Source organism: Seriola lalandi, unplaced genomic scaffold (assembly GCF_002814215.2).
Source record: "Seriola lalandi dorsalis isolate HSWRI2012SDOR001 ecotype SW California unplaced genomic scaffold, Sedor1 jcf7180002054602, whole genome shotgun sequence".
Classification (NCBI taxonomy): Eukaryota; Metazoa; Chordata; class Actinopteri; order Carangiformes; family Carangidae; genus Seriola; species Seriola lalandi.
In genome coordinates, this window is record NW_019525155.1 from 190,887 (window position 1) to 202,267 (window position 11,381).

At 45.3% G+C, this 11,381-nt stretch overlaps 1 protein-coding gene across 1 annotated transcript in view; it reads left to right on the forward strand.

Annotated features, from left to right (window-relative positions):
- myo18b (myosin XVIIIB) overlaps positions 1-8,888 on the forward strand; it is a gene marked incomplete at its 5' end in the record, with an annotated part of 39,569 nt that extends 30,681 nt beyond the window's left edge. Inside the window, 7 exons of the mRNA XM_087177421.1 lie at positions 110-247; positions 350-535; positions 4,225-4,358; positions 5,732-5,773; positions 6,639-6,803; positions 6,950-7,908; positions 8,679-8,888. Of these exons, the coding sequence (XP_087033547.1) occupies positions 110-247; positions 350-535; positions 4,225-4,358; positions 5,732-5,773; positions 6,639-6,803; positions 6,950-7,886 (1,602 nt within the window). The remainder of the gene's footprint in view (positions 1-109; positions 248-349; positions 536-4,224; positions 4,359-5,731; positions 5,774-6,638; positions 6,804-6,949; positions 7,909-8,678) is intronic.
- Between the last annotated feature and the right edge of the window lie 2,493 nt (positions 8,889-11,381).

Here is an 11,381-nt window from a genome sequence, read left to right on the forward strand (position 1 = left end):
GCTCAATATAACTACCAGCTTCAGGTGGAGCGATGTCACACTCACTGATCTGTGGGTGTATAATTTGCCTCTTGGCCCACTCCCGTCTCTCTCTCTCTCTCTGATGCAGCTCCAGCAGTCGGTGTCGAGGGTGCAGTTCCTGGAGTCGTCCACTGTGGGGCGTAGCATCGTCAGTAAACAGGAGGCACGTGTATGTGACCTGGAGAATAAACTGGAGTTTCAGAGAGGGCAGGTGAAGAGGTTTGAGGTGAGACCAGATCTTTCATTTCCCCCACCTCCACACATAATAAAAAAAAAAAAAACCTGATGTTTTATTCTCTTCGTCTTAATTCTCATGATGTGTCCGTAGGTGCTGGTGTTGCGTTTGAGGGACAGCGTGGTTCGTCTGGGGGAGGAGCTGGAGCAGAGCGCCCAGGCCGAGGCTCGGGAGAGAGAGAACGCCCACTACTACCTGCAGCGGCTGCAGGACATGAGGCTGGAGATGGAGGATCTGACCCAGAGGGAGGAGGACAGCAGCCGCAGACGCATGGAGCTGGTAACGTGCTCCAAACAAATGTTATTATCTGCCCTCCATTAATCTTGTCAGTGGCGTCCTACCACACACACGCATCTATACAAAAGTTGGTAATAAGAACAGGCTTGATTTCAAGCTTCATGGCAATATGTTTTTCCGATAATCCGGAGGGTTTTTAAACGGTTTGTTTATCTCAAGAAGCAGGAGAATTTTCTCCACCCACGAAGGAACATTTAATCCTTCAGTTTATCTCCAAAATTCAGACTCACCAAACTTGGAGATACGTGTTTTTCTTTAGACAGTGGTGACATGCCGTCTCCAAAATTTCCGGCTGCCAGAGCTGTTTGTTTATTTATTTATTTTTCAGGGCGGCCGAGTCTCCGTCGGGGCGTTTCCTCTTTTCATTATCACAGTGTCATTGCCGGCTCTGTGGCGTCAGACTGGCAGCTTGGAAGTGACAGCGCTCGTCTGCTCAAACAGGAAAAGGAGAAATTCAAAAGGGTTCACCGTGGGGGTGGTCTCCGTGTTGACTGACAGGTGTGACAGTGGCATTCATCTCCTCTTCCAGCTGCAGGAATAAGCAGCGTATTCCCCAAAGCTTTGAACTATTAAAATAATGGAGCTCTGGACTGTCGCTCTCCTGGGAGATCCCTCCACCCCGTCCCCTCCTCACACTGCCACAGGGTATCATTATTATTATATGGTGTCCACAGGATGGTGTTAAGGGTGGTGACAGTGCTGATAGTAATTATTAGTACCATGTTAGTGGCCTTGCTGTAGAGACGGCAGTGTCGGTCAATATCTGATCCAATCGAGTTCCCCAGCCGACAACCATCGTAAAGACTGCTATGAAATTTAGTTCAGACATTCAGTGTCCCCAGATGATGATTTGTAAAGATTTTGATCCACTCACTTTTCCACAAGCGCCATCATCAGGTCAAAATTACTTTAATTACTTACTTTCTTTACTTTGATTTGTGATCAAATAACCTGCAAAACTAATGACGGACTTTGATTTTAGTGCTAATTAGCAATTATTAGTTATCAGGCTAATAGGCTAAACTAAGACTTTAAACTTGGTGAACATTATACCTGCTAAATAACAACATGCTAACATTGTCATTCAAGCACTCAATAACACCCTTATTTGTGCTGCTAGTTATGTGCTAATTAGCAAATGTTAGCATGCTAACACACTAAACTAAGACGACAAACATATTAAACATTTTAACTGCTACACATCAACATTTTAGCGTTGTCATTCAGGCACATACGCCTCTCAGATATATCTACTCAATAACACCCTAATTTACGCTGCTGTGTTGTTTTCTTTTGTTCTTTCAGGCCTTTATCTTCATATTCTTTCATGTCTTAGCTTTAATGTCACCCTTTTGCCATGTAGTGAAAACAAGTGGAAAAACACAGTAACAATAGCAGCAGCTCGTTGCCCAGAAACTGGAGATAATTGCCGGGACAGAATAGTTCCTCACCACTACACGTCTTTGGCATTCCTGCCACCTGCAGACAGATCACCACCACTCCAGCCGGGCACCACCGAGCCGGCTAAATATAAACCCCAACAGGCGTTACTCATATGCAAGCTGGTAGACACTGTTTTAGAGAGGTACTTAAAAAGCCCTGGGAAAAAAAAAAACGCACTTCCTCCAGGCTGTGATTGAAAGAACACGGCACTTTGAGAACAGTCACATCTCTTCTGTTCTCATTAACAAAAACAACAGCTGGTGTATTATCTGGAACATGAGGAAACATCACTTTCATTACTGCACAAGTTTGATCATAGCAGCGCTAACAGCAGGAGGGAGGGCTTCAGCACACTTTCAGAGCTCCAGCACAGAAACACACACTTTCTGTAATACTTAACATTTAGTTTAATCATCTGAGTTTAATATGAGATCTCTGGTTATAAAATAATCATGAAGAACGTCTCTCTGCCAGCTGACCTCGTCACAGTGGCCAGAAAACACAGCTGTAAATCAAATGATTTATCTCTGATGAGACAGAAACAGACACAGATTTTTGGCGAAGACACTGGTAAATAACTAACTTCACTTCTGTACAATAAACCACCAACTAAGTTCAGTATTTCTTTGTTGTAAAATGATCATTTTATGACAATTTGAGCCTCATTTTCCTGCTATTAAGCTTCATTTCTTTGGGTAATAACATGAAAAGTAACAGGAACATGAACGGGGAAGAAATGCACCTCTGTGCATCAAACACTAAAGATAAAACATCCTCCGGTTAAAACATCAATCATAACATTAATATATATCTACAATATTCTCGCTAACACACGTTTACGAGCAAAACATTTAATAAAAACACAAAATCTAAAATATCTCGATTTAAAATTCCGAATCCTACTTTACTAGTGAAGTATTTTACATGATTTTATATTCTTATTTTCCAGACCAGCCTCCTGCTTCAGCTTTGACCTGATGTCCCTTTAATTTCATGTTCGCTCACTCTCAGTTTCACATCAGATTCAAGTAGTTTAGTTCAGAGGTTCTCAAGCTTTCTCACATCAAGGACCAAAACTGACACAAATTAGACCACGGACCCCCGTTTGGTAAGGTTTCGTCCCAGGGACCCCCGTCTGATGATATTTTTGTTTTGTTTGAAACCTAAATAATCTCACCTTCTGCCATTGTGTTACTTATGGATGGAATTGATCGTCTCGCTTTGTGCAGTGTTATTACAAATGAAATTATGAAATTTAAACCCACTGTAATGAAGCAGAAATTTCCTTTGATAAAACTCTCCGTCTTAAACTAATGTACACAGTCATCATGAGCAGAGCTGCTGTGGTTGGGTTGTTGGAGTACAGTGTGGAATTATATTTATCTGTAAGATTGACACATAAACAGTTAGATAAACATATTTTTTGCTCAGTGGAGACGTCAGCTCTGCTCAGAGTCACAGACTCAATCATGTTCTTGTTCCTGCTCACAGCAGATTTCTCTGTGACCTCTGAGCCGAGCGCAGAGAAGGAGCTTCAATAATTATTCTGTTATTAGCACAAAGCAACACACACACACAAGGATGCCCTTTAACAACCTACCAAGCAACTATGCAGACACACACACACAGCCCTCATGAATAGACATATTCATATACACACACACACACACACACACGCACACACACACACACACTCACATTGATACATGCTTATGTGTCACTATGACAACCGCTGCACCCACACCCGTCTCCTCAAAGCCAACAAAGCCAATAACTTTGAAAGCCTAGAAGCTTGTGTGTGTGTGTGTGTGTGCGTGCGTGCGTGCACGTGCACGCGCACGTGCACGTGCAGTCATGTGTGAGAGGAGGCTAGAGACACAGAACAACAACAACAAAAACAGATTAGATGAATTAATAAATCACTCTATTCCTCCAGTGTCAGGGCGCGTATGTAACAATTTCCTCCTAAATAACCCGGCGCACTGAGGGACGTACGACTGTATGTGAGAGAGGACACGCCATTGGACGTTCACTGTTTGACTGATGAGGTAATACGGCCGAGGATGCGGGTAATTGCTGTGGCAGATTGGGCCTCGGGGTCTGTACAGGTTGTCGGGGGAATGAGAAGAGGCAGCTGGCCCACGCTGAGGTGAGCGGGTCCTCTGCCCTCGTGTCAACAGACGCCCTTCAATCTCACAATGTTTGTTTGTTTGTGTGTTTGTTGACAGGAAATGCAAGTGGAGGAGCTCAGCGCCGTCAGACAGGCGCTACAGGCCGACCTGGAGACGTCCATCCGCCGCATCGTGGACCTGCAGGCCGCCCTGGAGGAGGTGGAGTCGAGCGATGAGAGCGATACTGAAAGGTATTGGACTTTGTCTGTGTTTAAACTCAACAGTGGTGGAAAGAGACTAAGTACATTTACCTGAGTAATTTCTTTTCCTGCCACTTCATAGCTGCTTCTACAGAGTTAGATGTTACTCGCCTTCATTTATCTGGCAGCTTTAGTTACTAATTAACTTCACAAATTAAGATTTTTACATAGAAAGCACATGAAGACTTTATAAAATATGAAGCTTTGCTACAGATGAAATCACACAGCAGCACAAACAAGTGGAGCTGAAACAATTACTCTATTAACGAAGGATTAATTAGCAACTACTTTGATTGTGAAAAGTCATTTTTGATTTCCTGAACATTTTACAGTTTCATATCTGAGAATTTGCTTCTTTAAGGTTTTAAAAACTTTTAAAAATAGTTTTAATTAATAGGTTTCGGATATGAGGTTGGACAAAAACAAGCATCAATGTGATGAGCAGTTCTTTCTTTATTTAAGTTCCTGTTTTAAACTCTGTAAAAATCCTCTGCTGTGATTAATATTTAGTTTAACGTGGTTTTCACACATAAAAAGTGAAAAAAATAAATGGAAAATTGGGTCTGAAGCACATCAAGACTTACTTCCTGGATCTGGCCTTGTGCCCCGCCCACCACCTGCTTGCTCCAGGTGGACAGGTGAAAGAGCAGAGGGCATCAAGATGGTTAGAGGAGGAAACATCAGAGAGACTCAGTCAGACCCAGACTCAGAGAAGGAGTCTGTTGAGACCAGAACCAGAGACTAGCAGACGGATCAGAACGGTTAGCGTAGTTAGCATCTTTTATTTATGTATGTTGTTTGTTAGCTTGTAACTGGCAGTGTTTGACACAGTGTTAGCAGTTGTGCTAATGCTAACACTCTCTCTCTGTACTGACCAGGTTTCAGGTTTATTTAGCCCCGCCCCCCCGCCCCCACAAAGCACCAGGATTGGTTCCTTGGTGGAAACACTCAGTCATGGTGTTGCTGACTGTCTTGTATTATATAAGAAAAACATCATATGGATGTTAACAAGTTTAAAAACCTTATTTTCATCAGAGGGTCTTTAATGAATCAGTTAATTAACTGAGAAAATAATGACTAGATTAATCCATAATGAAAATAATAATTAGTTGCAGCCATGAATGAAATAGAAGTTAAAGTCAGCTGCTCACACATTAATGCATCAGTAATAATGTTTATAAACTATAGTCACAAGGGCAGTTTTACTTTTAACTACATTTCCTGTTTGTATTTATGTACTTTTACTTAAGCAGCATTGTCAATGCAGTACTTGGAGTATTTAACAGTGTAGTATTGGTACTTTTACTAAAGTACTTCCTCCACCTCTGACGCTCACCCTGTCACCACTCTGCCCTTCACTCCAGTGTTCAAACTGCTGAGGAGTCCCTGACTCGAAAGAAAGACCTGTAAGAACCTCATGAATGTGTGTGACTTGGTAGTGAGTGTGTGTGTGTGTGTGTGTGTGTGTGTGTGTGTGTGTGCGTGCGTGCGTGCGTGCGTGCGTGCGTGCTTCTGACTTTACAGTATCTGGCTGCACAGGTGTGTGGGTGTGACCTGAACGTCGCATCAGACCTTGAAGTGTCATCATTAAACGTCTCATTGTAATTCATTAAATGTGAAAGAGAACGTGGCCTGTTAAAGGAGAATTCCGCTTTAATGTAATTCAGAGTTTATTATTGTCGTGTTGGCCATCGTGTCTTTCACTAATAATAACATTATACTCACCAAAGTAACGGCTGAGATCTGGGAACGTGGTGATGTCATCACGGATCAAACAGACATTAACAACCTGTCTGATCCTCTGACTTCACCTCACCCTCAGATCTCAGCCGTTAACTCTGTGATTAAAATGTTAAGAAAACAGCTGTGACTGAGTGAACATGGCTGCCTGCATGGCTACTAACGGTCCATGAGCCATTTCTCCATAAGAACCTGAAGGTTACAAGTCAACTTTAGATCTAAGATGATATAAAGTATGATCTTACTGTAGCGTCATTTGCACTTTTCCTACTTTTCCATAAGCAACTGAACACATCGAATCCAACAGCTGCATTAACCTCTGATGCAACTCTCTTATAAATAACAACGTGCTGCTCAGTGATGGATTATGCTCTGCAAGCTTTAAGTGATAATCAAACTGGCTTGAATGGAAACCAGTGGCCACCTGGCAGGTAGGAGAGTCGCATCAATCAGCTGATGGTGATGTAATGGAAGGGGAGGAGTCTCCATTCAGGCTGTGACGTGGTGATAAGCTGTGACTTTGCTCTGCAGTGACTCGGTGTCCAGCGCTGGCTCCATCGGGACGGAGGATGTCGGCGAAGGGATTCGTCACTGGTTAGGAGTTCCACGAGGGGGGTCCCGCGGCGGGGGCTCTCCCTACAGCAGCCACGGGGGGCGCCAGTCTGTCGCTGACACCATGAGCACCTACAGCTTCCGGTAAGCCCCGAGATCCAGTATCCATGTTTGTAGAGCCACGACAATTAGCCGATTGATCGATTAGTTGATCTAAAGCAACTCCTCTGATCCCTGGATGTTTGTCACGATGGACTTTATTTTGAAATGTCTCTTCTGTCCCTCTGAAGTTCTTGCGTGGATCCTGATGACGAGGGCTCTGAGGCGGGAGGAGCTGGTCCCAGAGGCGTGGGTCGGGCCCCGTCCTCCTCGGCCCTCTCTGAGCTGCTGGACGGACTTCGTAAACGCAGAGCCGGCGGCGACGCAGGCGATGGAGCTGGCAGCGCCGTCTCCCTGCCGGTTTATCAAAAGACCGCAGCCTCAACTCTGAGGCGAAGAGCTTCAGCCGTCTCTCTCGGCGCTCCAGACGACCCCCAGGAGCCCCGGCCGGGCCCCAGCATCCTCAAACCGTCGTCCCCGCTCCTGCCGCGCGCCGCCAGCAGTCGCTCCATAACCGAGTCTCAGCCGTCTGCCGCCGCCAAACTCTCTCGCTTCAACTCAAGCGACTCCCTCACTTCGGTTCCCTCGCTGCCTCGCCTCTCCTCGTTGGCTTCCTCCCTCGCCACTCGCCATCACCCTCCCTCCCTGTCCATCCCCGAGGAGGAGGAGCCCCTGCGCTCCGTGAGAACTCCCATCCAGCGCTCACCTCAGCCACTGAGGCGATGCATGCTGGGTAGTCTCGTCACAGAAGACGGAGGTGAAGGCTCTCTGGGTACAGAATCCATGGTCTTCCAGAACCGCCGTCTGACGGAGGATAACGGGCGTGACGACGCAGCGTCCGACATCCTGCCCGCCATCCGGAGAGCTCAGTCCACCAGCAGCCTGGCCAGCTCAGTCAGGGGGGGCAGGAGGTCGCTGAGCGTCCACTTCGGAGAGCTGCCCCCCTCCACCCGCAGCAGGAAAAGCTCTGAGTCGTCCAGCTCAGGCGGCTCAGGAGGAAGTTCCCAGGGGGCGGGGCCAAGACACAGGCACGAAAGGCCGCAGGGAGAAAGACTGGAGGCCGAGGGCAGCGAGGGCGGAGACGTGGCTTCAGTCATGAAGAGATACCTGAAGAAGGAGATTGACTGAACCGGATGAACTGAGGTCTCAGGTGTGTAGACGCGGGGTCTGCTTTACGACCACTGGGGGGCGCCATGTGGAACATTTTCAAATTCGACAAAGTTTTTTATACAGATTAAAAAAACTGCTAAAACAAATGATCCTGATAAATAATTTTTTTCTGTTGCCTTCAGGGCTTCCGTAGTTTCTAGATCATAGATTTTATTACTGGAGATAGTGTCTCCGGCTCCATCACTTTGTTCCAGACTGAATTATCTCAACGACTGCTGGATGTATCACCAGGAGGTTTGGTTCAGACAGTCATGCTCCTCTCAGGATGAATTGTAATAACTTTGATGATCCTCTGAGTTTTCCCTCAGTGCCATTATGAGGTCAACATTTTAATTTGTCCAACACTCTGGTATGCACTCGCTCCTAAGTGCTGCTTTGGGAAACGTAAAATTTTTAGTGTGTTGGCAGAAATGCTTTTAAAGATCGTTCATTATCAGGGAATGGATGTGACTGAACTCTTAAAACTAAAAACCTACAAGAAGCTGTCATTCATTTCATCCTGCGGTTGTGAGTGTCACTCGCTCGGAGAGGAGCTGTAGCATGATTCATAAATATCTGAATATCCGTGTATTTTTAGACCCAGTTCAACTTTCAGTGAAGTGATTGTGAGGTGTTTGATCAACACAGGCCCAGACCTGTATCTGCGGCCGCATATGCACACGACACTTCTCGCGTCCTCTTTTCCACTCTGACCATCTCGTCTTTGTTTCTTTTTTTTTCCCATCATCCTCTCTGTGTGTCCTCATCCAGCTGTGAGCTTCACAGAAACACTGACGACTGCTGGAGCTGCAATCAAGGCTGAACACGATACTTGAGGAGCCATCAGGGATGTTTCTTCTGATTCTCCGCATTGATATTTAATCCACCTGAAAATGCATTTGTTCAACACACAAGCACTAAATCGACTGTATTTTCAGATAAGCACTGTTTGTATATGAATAAAATGAAAAATGAAAAGAAGTTCTTGTGAATTTATTCCACCTGTCTTCCTTATTCTGATATTCTCTGTGGTGTTAGCGAAGCTGCCACCAGCCAGGTTAGTTTTCCCACCTCTTTCATCTAGGATCAATTATCTTGACAGCTGTTGGATGCATTGCAGTGATATTTATTGGAAACACTCATCATACCCAGATGATGGATCCTACAGACTTTGATGACTCCCTGACTTTTCCTCTAGCGCCACCAGCAGGTCAAATTTTCACTTATCCTGTGATGTATCGCAGCATTTAAAGAAGTTATTTGTACGTTTTTCTCTGCTGCTGAATGTGGTTTCTTTACAGGAGCAGGTGGAGGTGATTGTCGCTTCGGCCATCGTTGCATTTCTAAGACGAGTTTAAAACACGTCCTCTGAGCAGCTACATCTTCAGGGCAGACTGGAGGCTACAGTGAGTCGCTATCAGAAAGTGACGAGACGAGCCCGAGCTACTGGGTTAGCATGCTAACTTCAGTAGAAGAGAAGGCGTGACAGAAACGAGAGTTAACATTGGTGTCGCTTAAACCACTTTTGGACACAGTTTCTTCTAGACTGGTAAGTAAACAGCTGTTAATGCTAACGTTAGCTGTGTAGCAATAGCAAAATAAATAGCTTCTTTCAGAGATTGGTTGGTACTGAATTTTTCTCCCTGTGTTTTATTTTAAAGTGCTGATCCATGAGAAGATATATTTGTGATTTTAAGAACCAAAAACCATCTCAGTGTAGTTTTACATCTCCTCTCAGGCTTCTCTCTGCAGCTCTAGTAACAACAGGTCTGTGAGCCAATCAGAAGAGAGGAGGCTCTGAGCCTCTCTTCTGATTGGCTGACTGTTTTCTGACTGATCCAGATTTCAGGTAAAAACACTCAGAGAAACCAAATCCTGCAAGGTTTGGATGGTGGGTCCAGGTGGGCGGGGCTTGGTGACTGCTTTGTTGTGACATCACAAAGTTCCAGAAGTCCTGACGGCTGGTTTTAAGGCTCAGTTTCTGAATACAGGCTGTGTGCATTTCTCTGTGGACTGAGGCTTTGATACTTTCACAGTATTAATATAGAAGCTAGAGCTGATCTATAATCACACTACACATGGACACAGACCTTTACACTGGAGGAGCTTTAATGATCCAAACAGCGTCTTAGCTGCTAAGTTCAGCTTCACAGAGCTGCTCGTATTTGTTGTACTGTCAGTATCATCAACATCATTCCTCTGGAGCAGTTTCCCTGCTGGATTTCAGGATTAAAGTTGGATAACACGTTTCAGCTGTGCAAGTTAAATAGCCCAGAAAACTGAAACCCAGCATTTATGTTACCCTGTGGAGCAGCAGCAGCGAACAGCGAGTCTACTTAGAACTACTTTATTGAGGTTAGCAACAGATAAATAGATAGTCTGTCGATCACTCCATCTTTGTGAGGCTCCTTCATTAAGCGTAGGCCTGTGTGAAGACAGGATGTAGGACAGGATCCCAGAGTGAAGCCAGCAGATGGTTGACGACTGAAGTTGAAACTTTTCATGTGAGCCTCTGTGGACGTCCTGGAGGTCGATGGCGGTGGAGATGCGGAGGAGGAACAGGACAGAACGCAATAAAAATAAAATGATATTTAAAATGGAGCATCCAGAGACTGATTGGCGTGAAGAATGAAAGCAGAGAAATGATATTCATATTGTGACTGTGAGAGTGTGGGAAGCAGAAGTGATGGAGAAAATTGGAGCAGGAGGAAATGGAAGAATCTCACCCACAGAGGAATGAAGCCACAACGTGAGGAGCAATGGGAACTTCCGCCAAAGCTTTTATTTATATATTTTTTCATTCTTTTATGAATTCAGAGAGAGTCTATTGAACACTGTGTCGCTGAACGGCGACACGTGTGTTTTGTGTTTGCACAGTTCTTCACACCTGGGAGCTGCCCAGTGAAACGCTGGACTCACAGCAGCTGCAGGAGTTGAGGGTAAAGTAACTCGACCAAGGACGCAGCTGATGAACAGACGCCAGGACAGAGAGAGAGAGAGACATCCAGCTTCTCCACCCTCATTTTCCAGCCAGTGAAAAGCATCAACTAAAAATGTTGAGAAACTCTGGAGGCGTAAACTGACTCTCTGACCTTCTGTTCGTGGTCAGTTCAGCTGAACGTGGTATTTCAGACTTACAGTCTCTTGATGAAGTTATAAGAGGGAGGTTTTTTGGTTGTGTCTGGAGGTTAGAGCTGCACTGTCAGACCCCCCCCCCCACACACACACACACACACACACACACACACACACACACATCTGTGCTCTGCGGGAGCCGAGCCAGAGTTCAGCTGGAGGTAACATTTACTGTAAGTAACTCCAGTCAAAACCATCTGCAGCAGATGCACGTCGGCCTGTTCTGCAGCACAAACTCTCCTCTGCGTCACGGCCACAAACAAACACCACTGAGACGCAGTCCTACGGCCTCTATTTGAAAAGGTATTTTAAAAATGGGAATACATTCCTGGATTCCAT